Here is a 22,270-nt window from a genome sequence, read left to right as displayed (position 1 = left end):
CTGTACAGCAGAGATCACCAGGTGGTGCTGTTACACACTGCTTACAACGCTGAAAAATAAGCTTAAATTCTGTCATTGTCGTAGTTATTCAACTGTGATTTCATGGGAGGAGCAGTAAGAAAGAGCATTTCTTTCTTTAATCATGTCTTTAAAGTAGAGCTTTTCCTGAAAATTTTGGTTTTACTCTTCTGCTAGCTGCTGGCAGTGGCAATCCCTACACATATATGACCATCTGTGCTGTAAAAATGGCATATGGGATAATTTAGGAAGTTGAAAGCTGGGGGTGTGGGACCATACCTGGACTGCAGCCTGTGTGATTCCTTCTTGGGTGGTGAGTTCATGAAGGCTCTCACTAAGTCATGAGGGAGGAAAACATGCAGGTAGTGCGTATTTTATCACAGGTGGAAGAATGATGAGTGAAGTCTCATCATAAGCTGAACATAACATGTTTCCTGAATGACTTAAATTTAAACCTTGTGAGTTTTGAAGGGCCAGAACTCCAGCCTGCTCTGGAAGGAGGCTTCTTACAAAAAAAGAAAAATCCCAGGCTTTTATACACAACTTCTCTTAGATATCTTAAATAAGTGTAATGTTCTTCCTCTTACTTAGAAAAAACATTTAGGTCATACATATAAAATAGTTATTTTTTTCTTTCTACAGTTGTAAAGTAATTAGAGTTGTAAAAAAAAAAGTTGCTTTTTTTCCTAAGGCTTTTCAGAACTGGATATTTCTGGATAAACTGTGGAATGAGAAATAATGAGTTTAAAGTTGCAAACTATTCCTTTAGATGAAGATTTCTTTTTCACAGAATCACAGACTGGTTTGGGTTGGAAAGGACCTTCAGGATCATCTAGTCCTAAATCCCCAGCCATGGGCAGGGACACCTCCCACTAGACCAGGTTGCTCAGAACCCCATCCAACCTGCCCTTGAACACTTCCAGGGATGGGGCTTCCACAGCTTCCCTGGCAACCTGTTCCAGTGTCTCACCACCCTCACACTACAGAATTTCTTCCTAATGTCTAACCTAAATCTGCCCTCTTCCAGTTTTAATTCACCACCCCTTGTCCTCTCACTCCATGCTCTTGTACAAAGTCCCTCCCCAGCTTTCCTGCAGTCCCTTCAGGTACTGGAAGGTGCTCTAAGGTCTCCCCAGTCTCATCTCTCCTCCAGGCTGAACAGCCCCAAATCTCCCAGCCTGTGATCTCTCACTGCCCTCCGACACACACACACTAGAGCTGCAGATCCTGCGGGCTGTTCCAGCTCAAAATCACAGAATGTTAGGGGTTGGAAGGGACCTCTGGAGATCCCCCATCTTATAATTGGGTATTGAATAACTGAATACTCAAATAATTTAATCATTATGGACAATACAGACAACTACGTAATAGTCGGCATAGACTAAACCTAAGTGCCATCAACCACATAGGTAGAAATAAAGGAAGTTTAAGTAATTACAGGAAGGGGGATGAGTTGTTAAATGCATATGTCTCCTGAAGGTACTGTTACTGCTATAGTTTTAGATGTAATTTCCTACATTGAGAATGTAACACTTGAATAATGAATTATATTGTTTCCTACATAGTGAATTTACAAGAGAAATCATATGCAAATGACACTGAGAGACAGAAGCACAGTATGATCTCCTCAACCCCACATGCCAGTGTGGGTACGGACTGCTAGTGCTGAGGCAAGGAGCTGAGCTCATCATGCTTAAACATGTTTTTAAGCTACTCTGTTTAGACCTACCCTGGATATCAGCAGGAGCTGTGTTTGCTTGGCACTATTGTTTGGGATCCCAAATAAATACGGAGAAGTCTGGCTTTAATCGTCTGCGTTTAAAGCCTTCATGCTGTTATAGCAAAGCTATTCCAAACAAACACAGCATAAATTAAGTGAAAAGGTAATTGATAGCTTAGCTGTTTAAAGTCAGAGGATTTCTGCATTTTCAGCCCAAAGAGGCTTCTCTTAAGTTTGAACAAGAGAAAAATAAAAAATTATACTTTCTTGAAAGGAATGTCATTAGCATTGAATGCAACAAAACAAGTAGCTGATTCAAATATGTGATTCCCTAAGAAATTCTATTATCCTAATGAGTATATAAATGATTTTTAAAAATAAAATCAGTGAGGAATGGGATTTTTAGAAGAAAGCAGTATATTCTTTCTTTATGTGCTTTAAAACCACACAGTTGTTTAGTAGTAATTTTAGGTAGTATGTTATGAAATGCACAATATTAAGAAAGCAGTTTAGGGTCATAGTTCCAGTTCTTGAGGATATATAGAGCTGGGTTAATGTACAGGAGTTAGACACACATGTTCTTCCATCTGATTGTGATTAGTTAGAGAGACTGTATATGAACAGTATTTACAGTGTATCTTAGACATGCTGTTTGATTGCCTTTATGAATCAATATTCAGGGAAAGCATTCCATACAGTAGGAGTCATGAACTTTGTATTGCTACAAAGTGAGCTATGTAAGGTGCAGTAGTTGGACGTTGCTTTGTAGTCCATTTAGGATGAATTTCTGAGAATGGGTTGCTCTCGAGACACTGGTTGTTAGTTCTGGTCTGATGTTTTTTTGTTTTTTGGTTGTGTCCTGTCCTTGCAAAATTGATGTATAAGATAATGCCTTATTTGATGTTCTTCCTTTTCAGAGAGCATCATGTTATCTTGCCTAAAGGGAGATAGAAACGCTGCAGAATCTCCTGCCACTCTCTTTAGCCTGAGTTCTAAATCATGGATGATCATCCTCAGTAGTCATCCTGGTACTTATTTTCAGGGATTTGCAGAGCAACTTGATGCAGAAAGGCATTTTTGGTTCCTTTGGGCATGTGTGCATGTATGTGTAAGCTTAGACAGATGCATAGAAATCCTTTTACGTGGTAAAAGACATTTTCTGAATTGGATTAGGAGACTGATGCCTTTGCTCATGGAATATGTATGCTGCATGTTTTGAGGAAGTCCATGCACAGCTGTAAACAATCTGCTTCCAAACTCTTTGTAGCATATAAGACAAATCAGGGGTGTTGTGTGTTATGGATGAACTGCTCTCAAGGTTTGCTGCTGTACTTCTTGCCAGTGCTTGTCTTTCTTGCTGTGGCTGATGCCTGTAGAATACCTGACTGATTTATCTTTTTTCCTTGGTTTGTAGCTCTGCACAAAATCTGAAGAGCACTGAGAGCTGGAGCAAGGATTGGTGGTGGGATGGATGGAGGAATGTTGGATTTTCCTTTTCAACTCTCTCTTGTAACTTTGTTCTCTGATATTTTACCTGCTTTGTTATAAAAGAAAAAAGTAGATTTTTTCTAATCACTAAATGATTAGGAAAATGCTATTACAAAATAAGAGTGATGAAAAGCACAGCCCTGTCTGCTCTAGTTGTACCCAGTTTTCAGGCTGAGGTTTTCATGTGTTCTCTCCTAGTTCTTACCATCAGTATGCTGTGAAGGCAGGAAAGCAGACTTTATATGAAAAAGCAGTAAATCAGTAATAGCTCTTAGTTTATCATTCACTCCTCACTAACTACCAGTTTCCATTTTAGATGAGAGATGAATCTTCAGTATTTATCCTCATTTTTGAAGGTGAGCACAGCTATCCTCCTGTTGTCAGCAAATCTGCATCTGTAAATGAGGGAGATTTTGGAGGGATGCCTTATTCTTCAGAGCCCCATGCACTTTGCCAAATCCAAGCAGGTGTTATGTTTGCTTATTTTCCTGGCCATGAAAATCCTGTGAGCTCAGGGAAATAGCTAGAAGTAAAATTATTGAATGTCAGCTGAAATCTTGCGATTTCAGAGCAGTACTAATGTGGGTGAATAGCCTTGTACATTTCTACCTTAAAATATATATTTCTACATCTAAAAGCCTCTTTCTCTTGGAAAGTGAGAGGCAGGGAGATAATTCAGACATTTTTAGCTGCATGTGATTTTTGTAAGCTTAAATAAAAGGAAAATAATTTACAAGCTTGCATAATTATGCTGTGGGAATATTCAAAATAATCTCAAAGTAGATTTGGAAACTATGGTTCCTAACATGCACTGGGGAAAAAAAAAAATACTGTTTCTGGTACAAGCTGAATCAGTCCTTGAGCGTGTCAAGAAAGAATACCACTTTTCAAGTGATTTTTGGAACAAATCCAGGGTGCTTGTGAGGTGACGTTTGTTGTCTGAGTGGTCTGTGTTATTCCAGCTGGCCCTATACTAAAAGTTAACTCTTGCTTGCTGCCAGCTTCTTCCTTGCAAGAAAATGGGTGTCTGTAGCTTTGGTTAAAATAACATCGTTAGAAATCCAGTGGATCACGGTTGGTCTGCCATGCATTGATGGTAGACTATTTCCTCAAGGATAGCCTGCATCCTAGTTCAGATTATGTTCTTTCTGAAGGATTACAGTGGTGCTCACATATTTTCTTTGCCATTGACTAGACAGTTTTCCTACTGTGTATGTGGGTGGTTTTGTTTTTCCCTCAACTCTTCTCTTTACTTTTTGATCTGACATATACAACAAATTTCATTCTGAGAATGTTGCAATGTTTGATACCAGCTTTAAGAAGAAAAGGAAACTTGATGTTGATCAAGGTCTTTGAAACAGAGAAAAAAAGATTTGAGATAGTTTTGAATTTCTGAGAAACGTTGATTTGATGTGCCAGGAAAGTCAAGTTGTGGGGTTGCAGTGACACTGAATATTAAATACCAAATATAATTCTAAGAAAACTTCAGGAGATAAGGATGAGCATAAAGGAGTTTAAACAGTGACATGGAAGCAAAAACAGTTTCTTCAAAGAGTACATTTGGAATGGTTTGTCTCCTCTGCATCGTGTAGCAGAAGTGAGGGACTGCCACTTGCCTTCATGGTTCAATGTGGAGAATCGTGTGTGGTTTTCCAGCTCCTCCAGACCCACTCGCTCGCTATTAAACTAAAAAGAAGAATCCTTATGTAAGATATCTAATCCTGATTTAGTCTGTGGAAGGCATAAAAGGGAGACAACATAATAACAGCCACTTGGAGCAAAATGTTGTTGAAGTTCGAGTGCTGTGATTTCAAAATGATAAGAGACACAGTTACCAGATGCTAAAACCACAATTGATTTGAGGCCCTCAGAAGTGTTCTCTTGTGCCAAAGTTCAGTTTCACATCTATAGGAGCATGGCTTTCAACAGGAGTTGAATGCTAAGGATAATTAAAGCTGGATTAAATAAAGCAGCACCTATACTTCTTGTTATAATGCAGTAGGGTGGTGTTTGATCATACAGAGATGTTAACTTCAGCGTGTCCTGTTGCTATTGTAGCTGCCAGGGCTGTGGTTATGTGGATGTAAGGTAGTTTTGCACAAAGCTAGATCAGAATTTCATCTCTCTGGCTGTTTTTCCTAATGCTCTGGAGTAAGATATAAAAGGTTAGAAGGAGAAATGGCCAAATTTCGTTGTTTTGCAGAGGAAAAGCATGGTCCTTGAAGTTGATTAATGTAGCAGTAGAACTTCAGAGGCTTTCAGTGAGAAGCTGCTTGTAGCATTAACAGGTCTGAGGCAGGCAGCTGATTGAAGTATTCTTTATTCTTGTGGATCTTAAAAGATGTCAGTAAGTAGAATTTACCCTATGGATGCTACCAAAGCAATATGTTAGGTTCAAGATGATCCTGATGTTAAGTGATTTCTTAGGGTGCCTTCCTCGACTGCAGCACCACAAAGTCAAAGAGGACAACAGTAAAAACTAATTTTGGTGTTGAAATCACCTGCCTAATTGAAACTCTGAGCCAGGTAATGTTTTATAGCCAACTTATTTTTTAAAAGAAATTTCCTGAACAGTCATCAGAAAAACACTATCAAGTTGAATCTGAACATAGTCTGTGGTCAGACTCAATATTACATTCGGGTACATCATTAAACAACTGGTGTAAGAACTATTTCTGGGGTACATTGCAATCAGTTTTCTTCCTTGTGTTCAACATCAGTGTCTACTGTGTAGGAGCAGTGACAGTATCAGGGGAGAAGAATCTGTCTCCTTTAATGAGATGTTAGGTTGCTGCATAGCAATCATCACATAAATCCACTGATTTCTGTTTAAGTCTTTAGTCAGTATGTTCTCTGGTAGCTATTTTTCACCATGCCATATTACCTAGGGGAAAATGAATTATTAATGCATCTAGTCTTGGATATGTATGTTTAATGGATGATCTCACATCCTACCTTGGAGTCATACTGCATAGAGAAAGCCCTTTTGTAATTGATCTTTGAGGTTTTCAGCACATAATGAACAGAAAACTGTAATTGTGCTTACCTGAAATTTTCTTTAACTACTAAAGACTGGCACACTAGAAGCCACTGGATCATGGAGAAGAGCAAGGGAAGTTGGTATCTAAAGATTTGGTTATGCACAAAATTTCTCAGACTTGGTTACTCCAACAAGTTTTGAGGTGTTTTTGCTGTGTGTTATTATTTGGGGTTTTTGGGGAGTGGGTGTTTGGATTTGGTTTTTTGTGGGGTTTTTTGTATTGTTTTTCTTTCCCCTTCCAAAGCATTGGTAATGCATTGTTTAATATAGGAAAACTAGAATGGCATGGTGACTACAAATAAAATAAATAAAAAAAAAATAGAGGTGGGAACTGAGTAGGTGAACTTTTGCTTGTACAGGTCAGGTTGTTCAGCCTGATTGACATTGGATCTGTATTGTTCTGCTGCCAAACTGCCAACAGGCTGGAAAGCTGTTGTACTGAGTCAGCAGAGACAGCTATTTGGGGAGGAAGAGAGAGGAATTTTTTCCTCTCTTCTGTAGACTCAGAATACAGAATGATTCTGTCATGTGAAGCAGCCTCTCTCTTAAGCTTTACAGTTTTGCAAAAGAACTTACTTTAAGCTAGTAAATCATCTTAGCCCATTTTTTTTTTTTTTAGATGGGATCACACCATATAATGCATTTTTGTTATGCTTTGCCCTTCCTGGATTCACTTATTCCAAGCAGGGGAGTTTTCACCAGTTCCCTTGGGAAACTATTATGAGGTCCAGTGAGTTTTGTTTTAAGTTCCTGTTAACATGGTGCTTTTCCTTTGATTTCACATTATTAGTCCTTAGGCATGAACTCCTGTTCATATCTGTTTATGGCTTAAATTTCCATAGTTATCTTCTGCTATTCTCTTAAAAAATCATGTTTGGTAATTCCATGAGGGCTTTAAGTTTGATCTCTGGGTCTTTAAACATCCACCCCCTATCTCCCTGCCGTGCTCTCCATCTTTAAGTCTAGGGTGATGAGGGTTCCTGAGGAGAAGAACAAAGTCTGGTGAGAATTCCTTCCTCCCAGAACAGTTGGTGATAACACTCTGTATGTAAAGGGTAGCTTCATATATATGGAAGGGATCATGGACATACAGATAGATATTATTCAAATATGCCAAATATTTTCAAGATGGCTGTGCTGGCTCTGTAGAAATACATAGATGACATTGTAATTTTAATTCTTTACTGGAACAATCTGTACATCTGACATATAAATGTTATTGTTTGAAGAAATATGTGCATTCTTTCTTTAAACATAAATCTCCATTCAAGTCCAAGCTGAAGTAGATAGCTCAAGAGACTGACTTTGATAAATAGCATCACTGATTTCACTACATTGTTTAGCTGAGATTTGTGGCAACCTTCACTTATTTTTATTTTAGAAACGAAGGAAGTGCAAAAGTGGAGGCTGAAGCTCTGTCTTTACTTGCTTCCACCATCTATGGGCAGTACACAGATAAAATTATCGGGTGCAATTGTGGCTCTGATCAAAATAGGCCTTTTGTAGTGGTAAAGGAGAGCACAGGCCCCAGTAGGTTCACACTCCTTGTTATCTGTAAGTGATGGACTCAGCTGCCAGGGACAAACTAAGGGCAGAATTTCATTCTTTAGCTGCAGCCTGGATAAAGATTGATGCTCTCTTACCTAACTGCTAGGATTCTTATTCCTTCCATATAAAGGAACAAGTATTTGACTGCTCTTGTCAGCTTCATATAAAAATACCTTAAATAAGTATTAACCTAATACAATCTTTTATAATGGCTCCGTGCCTTTCCCAGCTTGATTTTGCTGCTTCTCTTTCTGCTTCCATTTTTAGATCATGTTTTATTTCTTATCCCTTTGATATCTTTAATAACTGCCTCTTTTTCTTCACTACCCCTCCAACTACTTCTCTTTATATGCTTCTTCCCTGGGTACCTTTTCACCATATTTCCATTTTTTGAGATGATTGAAGGAATTTGCCAATTAGTTATTGTTCATGAAATTTTTACTTCTGGAATGACTGTGTCTTACATCATCTTTGCCAACTGGGTAAGGGCTGACTGGGGACACAGTGCCTTCTGCATGTAGAATTAGGAAGGACAGAAAAAAACCCCACTGAAACCAGAACACATGAGTAGCTTTGTGCTCACAGGCCTTTTCAACCCCAAGGAAGCAGCAGCAACCCCAAGTCAAGCACAGGCTGAGAGCAGAGTGGGTATTAGTCTCCATCAGTAAGGTATTTCCCTGCCTGCACGATTGGATGATGGAGAGTGAAAATAACTTAGCACTAACAGCTGTATTTTGACAGAACAACTGGTGTGCAGTAGAGCAGGGCTGAGCTCTAGGGGAGGAAAACTGTTCTGCGTATGTTTGAGGACAAGTAAATTTTCAGGCATGTTACATAAGGTGAGTATTAAAGGTGGACAAGGAAAGTAAGGAAGGTGCACAGAGATACACAGGAGCCCCTTGGCAGGAAAAGGGAAAGGCTGGCTCTTAAAGCAGGAAAGGTAGATTAAACAGGAAGATTTTTTAAATTCTTTTTTAAACAATCTTAGTATGCATGACCTTAGCTAACAGTCACTGCAGTGCAGCTGAGAAATGGTAATTGTTCAGCTGCAGTAACTTGATTATATCTGCTCTTGTCCCTGTCCCCTTGGCCTCAGTGGCAGTTCTGGCCAGGGGAAACCTTCAGCTCCCGTGTCTTCCTCCTCTATGAGAAGAACTCGATTCCCGGGGCTCCTGCCTGCTTCCCTGGTGTCTGCAAGACTCAGAAAAATGGCTCCTGTCAGTTTTCACTCTTCTTTGCCTTGCAAAAGCCCTGATCTGCAGGGAAGGCACTAGAACTTTCTGTCAGTGAGCAGATAACATTGAGCTGATTTATATGCTGTTTGCATCTGTGAAGTTTTCCATTGCATCAGTGGATCCTTTTGTGTTGTCTTCATTTTTGTTTGAAGGATTCTGAGAACTTTTACCAATAGGCAACAAATTTCTTTTTTTTTCCTATATTGTGCTGTATTCATGAATTTTTCTGTGTAGATTGATGACAGTTGCTTGTTATTTAAATGCTTTTTGCTTTGTAGGTATGAAACAAGTTCTGATCTCTCTAATAATGCTAGAATTACAGGTTTTAAAAATATTTTTGAAGTGGGCTTTTCAAAATGGTCAGATTATGTCGAGCAAATTTTTGCTTTTTCTTGCTGTGATATATGGGGTGATTTTGGATGGTTGAAGGGACTGCTTGGATCAGCAGTAATGCTGTGTGACAGCAGAAGAGTTTAATTTCTTGTTGTGAGAAGAGTAACAACTGGTAATCGATAAGTGTGGGGAAAAGCTTTACATGTACATAGATACACAATAATCTCTTAAGAATAATTGTAAGAACTAATTAAAGAAAACACAACAAAACACCATCCAAATGAAACAGAGAAAGATTAAAGCCGAAGTCTAACTGATAGTGTTTTCAAAGGGAAATCTTGGGTGCTCAAAAGTTACCACTACCTAAAAGTTCTTTGTCATGTTCAGTTTTTCTTTCTAATTCCCTTAGTGTCAGATAGGTGAGGGCTATGCTAAATAATCATGTATGTGGTCACAGTTCTTGCCAGTAGTCAGCTTTCCAGCTGTTTCAACTTTGAGAGTCTTACATGGGTAAAAAATGCAGTTAACAAAACTTCTTAAATTAAAAAATCCGTATTTGCTTGCTTCTTAAATTAATCTTAAAGGACCTGAAGCATTCTAACATACAAACAACTGATGAACATGTTCGTGTTTGTTTGAACTGTGATAAGTCAGACTAGTGTGAGCTCACTTGAATGAGAGGAGTGGTGAGAGCTGGGAGCAGTAGCAGGGAAGAAGGAGGGATAGTGTGTACTTTTCTCTTTGACCCATTTAGGGAGCAGTCTCACATTTGCTTTAAGTTGATCCACGTGTATGGTGCTGCTGACAGGATTTCTCCTCACCCCAGCCACATTCTGATGGTGTTGGGGCTTTGGAGGCAGCTTGTTGAGTTACTTGAGGGAGCTAGTCCAAATGAAAATGTAACTTTTTGTTGTTCAGGCTGATTTTCAGCAGAGTAGGTTCCATCATGTGCATCAGCATTCAGCCACATAAATGTGCTGGAGATGGGAATACTGTCTGCAGCAGCAGCTTGGGCTTTAGCTGGGTTTTAAACAGTTGTGATCCAATGCCTTCAGATGTGAATGAACCAACATCAGGGGTTTTGTTGTTTGTGTGTTGTTTTTTTATAATGTCAGCATTGAATATGGTTTTCCAACTTGACTCCAGAAGTGAAGTTCAGTAAGATGAGCAAGAAGTTCTTCAGCTGGATTAAAAAAAAAGAAGCAGGGGTAGGAAGCAAGCAGCCCACTGTCTAAAGATGATGGGGTAAGATTAGCAATAGATTAGGTGCAGCCCATGAATAAGCTGTATCTCTTGTTGAAGTAGGGGTAGCAGTTGGATGGATGATGGGAATGAAATGGCAGCAGTAGAAGTTCGATGTGTGAGGGAAGCAGAATTTCAGGAACTGAATGCAAGAAGTCAGAGGAACTGCTTACGATGCCAAATTTTTCAGAGTGTGTAAAGCAAATGAGTTCAAATGGCCAGTTGCTGTATATGCAGAGGCTGTCCATGTGGGAGTGGTGTCATATAATCAGGGAATGGAAAAAGTGCGTGGGGATAGAGGGTGGGGGAAGTTATGTGGGTGCTTGGCAGGCCTGCTTTGGCATTAATGTAATATGAGGGCCAGTTTTGAGGGAATGAATACTTCCAGAAGTACAGATACGTGTGGGGAAGAGATGTTAACAGTGGACTTTCTAGGTAAAAGAAAAGTAGCTTAGTATCAAATATTTAAGGAGTGGTTAGAGTAGGGACCACTACCTGTTTTTTTAAACCATTAGTTTAATGGTTAGTTCTGTTTAGCTGAATGAATGGATGACTATTTGATGTGCAACAGAAGGGCTCCACCAGGAGAGGTGGGGAGCTGCACCTGGTAGTTGGGGTGCTCTCATGGGAGGCAAAATGGATGGGCTAGATTGTTGTCAGCAGAAAGAGAAATTGAATACAGGTCTCTGAGCTGAGATAGTCTGCTTCTGGCCGTAAGAAGATAAAATTGAGGTATCAATCCTTTGGTAAACAGGTCTGGATTAAGTATTTTTATTTTTTTCCACAAGGTTATTTTTAACAAGGATCAGTTTACAGCTTTGGTTTTCTGTGCAGCTCCACAAACAGTTGTGTTGGCGCAGCTGGTGGAATATCACAGGGAAAGGGCCAGGAAATGTTATACTCTGGTGAGATAAGGGGAACAGAGTGTTCCATAGGGCAGTCCCTGCAGTGGATCTGCCAGGTGACACAGGCATGGAGATGCATTGGTCAGAGGGAGGTGGAGCATGCAGGAGCTCCAGGTTGCTCAGCCCTGGGACTGGCATGTCCAATGAAGGAACTGGGGAGTTCTTGTGTGGCAGAGCACTGGTCTGGGCATGTGGAGTGCACCTGCAATTAGATGGGAGTGAAGTGGGGATTTGGGGCTAGACTGGAGTTAGGCAGAGCATGGGAAAGAGGCCAGCATGTTCATTACTTTCCTCATAGGCAATTAGGTGTTACTGGGAATAACTCTTAGCTATCCTTAATATAATAAGTTGTTACTGTGCTCAGCCAACATTGCTGTAATGTCCTATAGTGCTGGTACTTTACTGTTCATTGGCCATTTCCATTACAAGCCTGCAGAGATAAAGCTCCTTCTCTGTCACCATAGTGTGGATGTTGCTGGAAGTGCTCAGTGTGATCATGGCAGCCTCGGTGTCCTCCCTGCCTTTCCCCATAGTTTGGACTTTAAGTATTTTCTTGTCTTTTGTTGTGGGACTTTACCCTTGATTAGGCTTCTGGGACCAGCCTTCATACTAGTAGGCCTACTGGTATTCCTGGACTTTCCCTGTTGTGGCTTTGTTTGTTTGTTTTAATTATTTCTAACACAAACATAGAAGCCTGGCATGGAGCAAAGAGCAGGACATTCATTCAGGCTTTGAGCTGGAACTTGCTGAAATTGAAAGATATGACAAAGCATGCAGGGATGCCCACACATAAAAAACTGCTCTTTTTTCCCTTTATTGGGAGATCTTTTGGGGGAGCTTTTTTCAAATGAAGAAAATAAAAGGAGTGAAAAACCAGATGCAGAATAAAATCTGCACATAAAATTCAATCAGTGAAGTAATTCAAATTCTGGGAATGAATACCCAAGCAAAACCCATCCAAAATGTTTCCTTTAATAGAATCTAGTGTTTGTTACCATAACAATTCATGTTGAAAAAAAAAACAAACAACAAAAGATTAGTGCTGTTAACATGACTCTACTGCCTAATTCAGGTACTGCTAGTTTCCAGGGCCCCTTGAGCAAATTGCAGAAAGGGGAGAAAAATCTGTATGCTTGGATTTTGATGGTGCATTTTAGTATCGTAATAACAACTCATTTAAGCTCTGGCTGTGTGCTGCCTGTTATTTCCCTGGAAACTTACACTTCATACTGAAAAGTGCTACTTTGGAACAGTAGCATTACAATCTCAGTCAGTCTGAGGGGAGGGTTGCAGATGAGCAGGCAGAAGCCCGATGAGAGTAATATGTAGCTGTAGCTGCTTGCCATTACTGACTTTTAAGGAATAAAAAAAAAAGGTATGATTCCTCTTGAACAGTGGAAGAGAATGAGGTGTTTTTGTAGGAACAAGATCATAAAAGAAAGAAAATTGCTAGTAAAGAATGAGTCTGATTTTTTTTCCCCCTCTTCTATTTTGCTCCTGTTATAACTTAAGCTGCAGTTTTGCTGTCAACTGCCTCTTGTGTAAGCCCTTAAGATTACCAAGGTTTTCTGCAAATCTTTTTTGTGACAGTGATTTCCAGCCTACACTTTTTTTTTTTTTGGTAGTAACTACTGTTTCCTCTATCAAAAGAATTGAAATTTTCTGAAATGAAAGGATGGGGGCATTCAGCAGTCCTATCTGAACTCATCAGTTCAGGTCTTATGACCTTCAAAGCATCAAGGTTAGCACCAGTTCAGAAGATGATGGTTTTTCTTTCAGCATGATGAGTGTATGTGGGTAGAAAGGCTTTTTTTTTTTTTTTGTAGGCTTGGAACTAAAAACTGAAAAGGGCCTTTTGTTTTTAGATGCAGATTTAGGAGCATGATAAACTTTACTACTTGGTAGCCTGGGAACTTGATTTTGTGTGTTGCTTACTGAAGTGCAAGCTTTTCTCTCTCTTTTCTCCCCTCACCTCCCTCTCCACCCTGATGGTATGATGAGCCTTTAAGAAATAAATGGGAGCTGCCTGATGTGTCCTATATATCACAGAAATTCTGTAGTTTCTAGACTTTGTTCTTCTGCTCTTTAAAGCAGAATAATTTTACTGTTTTGCTGATGAGGGAAGGGTTTTTTGTAACCTTGCTGATAAGCTTGTCCTGCCTTTAAAAAGGCACTGTTCCTTGTCCTTTTCCTAACAATACTTAGACATCACTTTAATGCCATCACTAAATTGCAAGAGCAGTGTGAAGTGTAAGCGTTGACCTTAAAGGCTCTCTTTCTTTTGGTTTTTAGAAAAAAAACCCTTAAGGCCCAAAAGAGGCGACTCTTATTGCAAATTACTAATGAAAGATGCATGTACATGGGGACTTCTTTTACCCCTGTATATTTTGTCTTACATGTTGTACTCTCGCCTAGCAGTTTAGAAAAAAATGCAATATTTATTTTTGATGTTCCACATGAGGATGTTCCTTTATAGTACAGAGGCAGTCATCAAAAGTTTTTAGAGTAGTGCCCCACTGAAACTTCTTTAGAAGTTGTTCTACTGGATTTAATGGATTAGAAAGTCAGGAAGCTGTTGTCTTGAGTTTTGTTTTATCACCCAGAGCATGGCAATGTTTAAAGGCGTGTGAGTTCTTTTCCATCCAGTAGAGAGCAGTTCAGTTCATTTGAGTTTGTACCACGATGTAATCTGGTGAAGACAGTTGAGCAGATTGCTAACAAATTGCATTGTAATGTTGGATATTCCCACTGTTTTGGCTGAGATCATAAGGCTTGTCACACTCTTACGGATAGTTGGACCAGCTCACTGCACACTAGGACCATATGATCAGGCTGGCAGAAGGGGCATCAGCCAGGCATTAGGGCTGGTTGAAGCCACACTGGGAGTCTGGAGCAAATTATAGAGACAGTCAGGGGATAAACAACAAATGGAAGGTTATAAAATGCCACCCAGCTAGTGAGGAGCGGTGGGAGTGGGAGTAGGTTCAAGGGCTGATAGACATCATGCAGCACTGTAGGTTTGCTGGAGGGGATTGTTCATTTCCCAGCTCTGTAACTTGCAGCCACTCTGCATTTCCTCCCTGCACTGACTGTTTTGCTGGGGAGCCGTGACTTGTGTAAGAAGGTATCTGAATGCTTAGAAAGGTTTGTGGCTACCATTGCACAGTTGTGAGGACATCTCATGTTGAAGGCTGGCAGAATGAGTGGATATTTGGTCTCTGTCCACGTTTGCCTTTGTCAACAGTAACTGGAACATTGGATAGATAATCTATTTTGATCTGTTGTTTTCTTAAGCCCAGTTTCTATAAGTATGAACACCTATTTTTCATATGCCAACAGTTCACTGTATTTATAGTTACATGAAATTTTATGAGGATGCATTTTTCAGCTCTGAAAATGCCAGATTGGTGAGATTGGCAGGAAGGGTTGGAAATAATAAAATTACATACTTCTGGTTGTCATCTGTGTGGGGTGAGGGCACTGTGCAACAGTTCAGTACTGTACTGCTGTACTGGGCCAAAAGCCATTTAGGTGATACCTGCCTTTTCTTGGAGTTACCTTTTGAATGGAGATGATGCTTGAATCTGTGAAGGAAACAGAAGGAGTACAGGGTATCTTGTGTTCGCTGTGGAGAAATTTAGAAGTCCAATTGCTAGTGCTAACTTTTCCAGCTGTGTTGTTGTTGTTAGTGTTACATAAGATACCAAAAAAATCAGAATTTAATTCTCATGTTAAATTCAAGGGGTGGAGGTGATGGGGGAACAACAAAGCTTTTGATCTTTCTTCAGTAAATAGGAGACTGGTTCCAGAATGTAAATGTTTATCTTAGAGGATGCTGTAAGCAGTACATTTATTTCTCTCTTGTGACAGATAAGAACAAAATCAAGTTAGTCATCACAATACACATAATTTCAAAGATGCTTCTTGTCCTCTGTTAAGTTGTTCATTTGGGGATCAGTGGCAGTGTAACAGATGTCTTATTTTCCCACAAACTACACGACTGACATAATACTACAGAGCAGCTTGAGGGAATATTAGCACACAGAATTAAAGCCTTCACTGATCTGCTGAAAACATTCCATAAAATAGCGTTTCCTAAGTGGCCAAGTAACTTTCTGTGCTCTTAGATCTCTTTTATATTTGTCAGTAGGCAATGATTGGTCACCCCTAAAATAATTGCATTTTAAAATATTGATGCTGGATGAAGAGCTCAGCAAAAAGCATATCTTACTTAAGCAATCATACTGTTTACCCAGGATGGACTGTGATGAATTATATTTCAATATTTGAAATTAAGAAAAGGTTAAATACTCAGAGAATATTCATGTTAGCTTGGGGATGGGACCAGCTCAGTGAGAAAAACAGCTTGTGAAAGAAATGAATTTCAAATACCTTCCTTGGTGTTGGTTTTTGTTTTTGTTGTGTGTTGTGTTTTTTTTTTGTCTTCTGGTGTGTTCTTTGTTTCTGAAGTGCTTTTTGAGTTGTGAAGCCCTGTATGAGACTGCTGTTCTTGGGAGAAGGATGAATTACCTCATAACAGGGATGGGCCAGGGGAGTAAAATGGGAGAATTCTCATGTCCTGTTGTTACTTTGCATCTCCAGCTCATTTGGGCTGTTCTCTGGTCTGTGTCCAGGACCACATCAGCTAGTGGCATGGGAAGCTTCCTCAGCATCTCGTCTTGACTGATGATGAACCTTCCTGGCATCACAAGGCCCTGCATACCAATTCCCAGGAAGCATTTAGGAGTGTATGTTGCTCTTCCTTGGCACAGGAGCCACTGTTGTCTCTGCTTTTACAAAAGCTTTACTTAAAAGTAAAATTCAGACAACACTACTAAACTAAAATTGTCTTGTTATCAGCTGCTTTTTTCTTTGAGGACACTGTATTGGACCAAGTTATTTAAAGTGAATGCTGTGCACCTGCTGCTGCAGTGATTCCAGTCTGGATTTCCCTGCAGCCAAGGGAGAGCTATATAGGCATGGTCATGTCTATTTTATATATTTTTTTAAGTGGTTGTACATCTGTGTGTAGTGCCTAAAAGCTCTCTGCAGATTGCAGTTCTTTGTGTCTTCATTTCGGGAGCCATGCATGGCAAAATGCAACTACATGTAATGGGATATTTAGGTGATAGGAAGAGGTGGCTTTCCATAGCCTGGCTGATCCGTGCTGGCCTCCACAGTGGACTTGCTCAGGGAGGGGAACAATGAGGGTAGCTGCTTTGTTGCCACTGCAAAAATGAGTTTTAGTACTCAAGGGTAAGTGTGGGGTTTTTTGCCCACAGATGAGTGCAAAGTGATTCTTTCTTAGGGGCATGAAAGTCTTGATCCCACTTCAGCATACAGGTTGTGGAGTAAGAAATAAAATTCAGGGGAGGGAGAGTGCTGGTTAGTATCTTAGTTTTGGGAAGATGTAGTATTTGTATTTGAGGCTGTTGAGTGCCAGTCCAGAGCCTGCTGATAGCAGTGGAAAAACGATTCACTTAATGGGCTTTGGATTATTCTTGAGTAGCTTATTGTACCCACACCTCCTGCAGAAGGTGATGTGTCCTTCCTCCATCAGTACTTCTTCATCCAAATGTGTAACACCTGCTTGACCAATATGCCTTAAAGGAGATCTCATTGATGAGTGCACTGATTGCCACGTGTGCAGGAAGCAGGAGCTGCTGCTTTTTGGCAGCTGCTGTTCAGCTGGAGTCTTGCTGACCCTGGCTGTGTGTCTGGAGTCACTTTTTATTAAAGCTGAATTGAAGCAGTATTTTTGGCAGAAGGTTGTTCAGAGGTTAAGCATTTTTACCATGTTATTTGTGATGATGGTGTAGGGATTTGCGTAAGATTAAGCCATGCATTCTGTGCAGGTGCTGTTCTGATAAGCATCGTGTGGTTGCCATCACTTTCTGTGAGCAGTGGTGGCTGAGGCACATGGCAGGTGTCCTTCCCCTTCAGCAAAGCTACTCATGACATCTCTGAAGGGAACAGACAAGTGTTTCCTGTAAACACACGTACTGGAAACGTCTGTCTGGCACGTTGAATTAAAGGATTTTTCTTGATGTGCCATCTGACCCCATATGCTGAGGAACTCCAGTGCTCTGTTTTCCTCATGACTTCCCCCATCTTAAGCTGTCTTTTCTGCACACTCTTCCGCAGATGGAGCAGCGAGGATGGGCCAGACCTTGCTTCCCGCATCTGTCCCAGCAGCTGTACCACTTCCTGCTGTGACTCATCTGAAGCACACTTTTAAAAACTATTATTTTATTGAAGAGTGAAGGCACATTTGTTTCCCTGAAGCCACAAGCTAATCTCGTCATTCTGGCAGCCAAGCCTTAAATGCAGGCTCTGGTGTGAAAGCCTTCAGAGGAAGGAAGTGCCTCCCATCGGTGGTGATCACAGGCCAACCCGGAGCACAGATCCTTTCCTTGTGGGCTTCAGTTGTGGTCAGAGGAACTGCAGACTTCATCACTTCTTGGAGAGTTGCAGCAAAATGTCTCCACTATTTGTATGCCCATGTCAAACATGCCACGACCTCTGGTTTTCAGATGTTCATCACTACAGCTAACCAAGTGCTAATTGGCAGATGACGTTTGGAGTGAGAGGGACATAATCTTTTGCCTAAGAAGTCTCAGCTGTGTTTTGGATCCTCTCTGGGGCTGATGTTTGCAGTTTTGTTTTCCAGGGCTCATTGATTGCATGTACTGCAATTCTAGCAGACCAAAATGGGGCATTTTTTTGTCCTAAGAAACTGAGGATATTTAGTTCCTGTAACTTGAGAGGTTATTGTATTTCACACAGAGATTAAATCTAAAATCTGCCGCCTCAATTTTGTCTTAAAAAAACCAAACACCACAACAAGAAAACCTCAAACCAAAAGCACACTAACTACCATGTTGATGAGCAATATTTTTTTTTCTTGTTAATTTTTCTAGGGAAACGTCAGATTCATCACTTGGGAAACCAACTTCAACTCAATCAACACTGTCTGGATACTGCCTTTAATTTTTTCAAGATGGCCGTGAGCAAGCACCTCACCCGGGGAAGAAAGATGACCCATGTCATTGCTGCATGTCTCTACCTGGTGTGCAGGACAGAAGGAACTCCTCGTATCCTTTCATGCTTAAAAAATAAAAATAAATACATAAAAGACATACTTGTAGCAAGTTAACTATCCAGTTAGACCTTGTTTCAAAATTTGCAAAGGTAAGTGTTTATGAGCTAGCTTGGTCACTGCTGGTTTTATATAGTGAAATGAGTGGGAGTTGTTTTTTTCTATCGTTCAAGTAAATCTTTCCCTTTCTAAATGTGCAGTACTTTGTATTTAAAAGAAGCTATAAATGTCACTGCCTTCAATCAATAACTTGAAATTTCTACTTTCTCAACATTTTCTTCTAGCATAAGTTTGCACTTTTCCTGTGCTTTGCTACATATTATTTGGTTTTTTTGTCATTGTTGTTTTGTTTTGCTTTTGTAAAACAAATGAGAATTACCCAAGCCTCCTGTAGTGTCAGCATTGACAGATTAGAGTTCCAGGGGGTTTTCGATAAGCTATTTGGATTTTCTTCATTCAGTGCTTGTGGGAAGGACAGTATCGTTCCTGTTTTAGCTTGGGGGTAAAAGGGCATTTGATAAATCCTGAAATTTGCTCAAAGATCATAAAGGAAATTGGTGGCTGGAGGTGGGACTGCACACAGGCCAGAGTTCTAAGTGATCTCTCCTTGCCTCTAGACCATCCCTATTTTTGCCTTGTAGAACTTAATTAAATTCATGTAAACTTTAAATACTGATGGCCATCCAATAGTATTTAATAATACGTATTTTTACTTCTTCTATATTGTGTTTCAGTTGCTGGAATTCAGAGTTTAGTATCAAACAATTTATTTGGTGTGATTTTAGTTCTTTTCTACTTTAAATCAGCACGTGCATATCATCAGTATTGTTTTTGATTTTATGCTTTTTCTAGATTGCTGTTCTCATTCTGCATTTTAGCAGTGGAATAGCTTAGTTTTCTTTGTAAGGTTTGTAAGGTTTGTAAGATTAGTTTTTCAGAAACCACATTCAGTATTCTAAAATTAGTGAGTTCTGCTAGTGTTTTGGTTGTTGCATTTGCATGTTGAAAAACTGTGGTTTTGCAGGAATAATGGTATTAAAAGGAAGGCTTGTCTTTTACATTGGTCTTTTCTAAGGTAAAATCTCTGATCTTTGAACAGTATAACTATTATAAAGATGGTGTTGATTTAAAAGCATTGCCAGTATTTTTTTATGCCTGTGTCACATTTTAAAAGTAATGTATTTAGTCATTATTTGATAGTATTGAATAATAGCTAAGCCATAATATGCAAATCAATTTTCCCCCAGTTGTAGTGATAAAGAATCATTTTAAGCAGTATAAGCTGTAATAGCCAAGTAGGTACATTGTTACATAGCAGCCATCTGTGCAGCAAGTGTGGGTAACTTCTCTAGCAAACAAATTTTTTAAATCCTCTGCTTGTTTGACATATCCTTCAGTAAAGTATTTCAGCATGTATCTCACTCAGTTATGTGCAGGCTGTACTGCTCTGGTTGACACTTCATAAATACCTAAATTTGATCCCAGCTTTTTTTTTTTTACATGGAGATATCTTGTATGACGCTTCACATAAAATACTAGGACCAGGATATGAATAAGACTGCAAAACTCTGTCTTTCTCTATCAGTACCAGAAAGTTCTCCATCTTCATTTGCATGGGTGCTGTGCCACCTGGGAATCAGGAATTGGTAGGGCATGGCTCGATTTGATTAGTGTTGATTTTTTTTATACACCCATTGGATAAATCTAATTTTGTAGTTCCTATTAAGAATTTAACTGTGTTGCTTTGGGTGAGGGAGCTCACCACCTGCCTGTGTTCTGCTCTTTGGATTTTTGATTTGGTTTGGTTTTTAGTATTTAATATAGTTAGTATTTAGTTTAGAGTAGTTTGAAAAACAAACCCCAAATAAATGATGGATTCTGAACATCGAAATAGAAGTTCTTTTTTTGATACCCTTTCATTAGAAACTTGAAAACCTGAAAGCTGAAGGTGCATATTGCTGGTCTTCGAGATGAAAATACCATGAAGCCTCCACAGATTAATTATTATGGTAATTATATCACCATGTTATATTTTCTTCCAGCCTAGGTCTGGCAGTACAGAGATGGTGCTACAGGGGGCAGACGTGTTCCCAGGGTCTATAGTCCAGAAAGACCAAGAGCTAGTGTTGAGAGTGGCTTTGTGACAAGATCTCTAGCAAGAATGCAGATGCATGCTCAGGGTAGTAAGTTTGCAGTTGTTTTTGGTCTTCTGGAGAAGCCAGCAGAGGATGGCATGCAAAGAGCAGAAATATGCTGTACAAAGGACATGCAGTATTTGTGAGACTTAAAGATTTATGTAACACTGCTAAGTAGATTTACTGAGTTTAGTGTTTCATTATCATTAGGTTGGTTATAGAAATCTTATGAAGAAATTTGGGAGAAATTTAGAAAAGGAAGTTGAAGACTGAAGATTGGTCAACCTATTTTGGAGGAAAGACCATGGAAGAAGTAGTGATGGGCAGAGAGTTTATCAGATCTCAGAGACAGCAGCTTTGTTTTGGATGGGCCAAATGAATCAGTGGAGTGACTTGGGAGTCATAGAGAGGCAAGAAAGATTAGAATGGAGCAGATTAGTCTCTGAAATAGAGGACAGTATATTTTTTTAAGACTTATTAAGATAGAAGGTACAATGTACATATGTAGTCTGGGGAGGTACCGTGGGATGTAGTCAGGGGCTGAAGTGGCAAGAAATGTTGTATTCTCTCCAGTGGCAGAACCAAATGAGTGGGAAGCATTTGGAAAGGGAAAACTGAATTTAATTGTGTCTGCATTGAGTTCAATTTGAGGGAGTGGAATGTATTTATCTGACATGGATATCTGCTTATTCTTCGTTTTTCATAATGTACTTGTCGCCAGCCAGCCTCTGTGAAAATGTGGGGAAAACTGTAGCCAAGTCTACTGGTGCAGTCTGAGTTATGCTGGAAAAAAAAAAACCTCAGCCTGAAATAGGAAAACACAAAGTTCTCCTTAGTTCTTATGCGTTGTTTAATTAATGCAAAAATGCAAAATATTCTAGCATCACACATTTTTTAATGTGAAAAAATAGTTCTGGAACTTAAAGAGAATATAAAAGCTTATTTATCCAAAGTGCAATTTTTATTTATAGTTCTTTAGAGAATTTAGTAGATTATTTGAGATTTGAATTGATTTTACCTTAATTTATGGTTTTTATTAGCTTATTTGACACAAAGCCCTACAGTGTAGCAACTTTGACATAGCTTTTCATTTGCCTTGCTTATGTAACTTGTCAGCATTAATGTTTTAAAGAGAAGATGGCTTGTTAGCGATTAAGCTGAATTTGGGAGGTATTTCATCCTTTTGATGAGCTACCTATAAAAACCTTTAAATTATTATTCTTTTTATAAAGTGCATCTATATTATCAGTGTCAGAAGTAAAGGTATAACGCGGAAAATTCATCTGAAGGAGACAGTGATTTTTTAAATCCTCAGGTTTGCTGGAACCGATTGTCCCTGTCCCAGAGGCTGTGCAGTGTTGAACGTTTCCAGTGACATCTGTCTTCAGCTGGCACTTCCAGCCCTCCAGGCCTTTCAGACTCTGTCTCTTAATTTGTTTCTTGGAATAGTAACAGTCCTCAGTTGTTTCTCTTTAATGTTTTGAACAGTTTTACCAGCCCTACATAT

General features: G+C 39.5%; 1 protein-coding gene across 2 annotated transcripts in view; it reads left to right on the top strand.

The window, feature by feature from the left end:
• The window catches only part of BRF1 (BRF1 RNA polymerase III transcription initiation factor subunit), a 517,924-nt gene that overhangs the window by 24,317 nt on the left and 471,337 nt on the right, over nucleotides 1-22,270 (top strand). For both annotated transcript variants that reach the window (XR_007889705.1, XM_051621438.1), the window contains exon 3: nucleotides 18,450-18,623. Coding sequence is in view for 1 of the 2 variants with exons in the window: in XM_051621438.1 (XP_051477398.1) it covers nucleotides 18,450-18,623 (174 nt within the window). In the remaining variant the exon portion in view is untranslated. The remainder of the gene's footprint in view (nucleotides 1-18,449; nucleotides 18,624-22,270) is intronic.

Source organism: Apus apus, chromosome 5, assembly GCF_020740795.1.
Source record: "Apus apus isolate bApuApu2 chromosome 5, bApuApu2.pri.cur, whole genome shotgun sequence".
Lineage (NCBI taxonomy): Eukaryota > Metazoa > Chordata > Aves > Apodiformes > Apodidae > Apus > Apus apus.
Note: the sequence above shows the minus strand (reverse complement) of the source record. Positions and strands in the feature narration are given on the sequence as shown.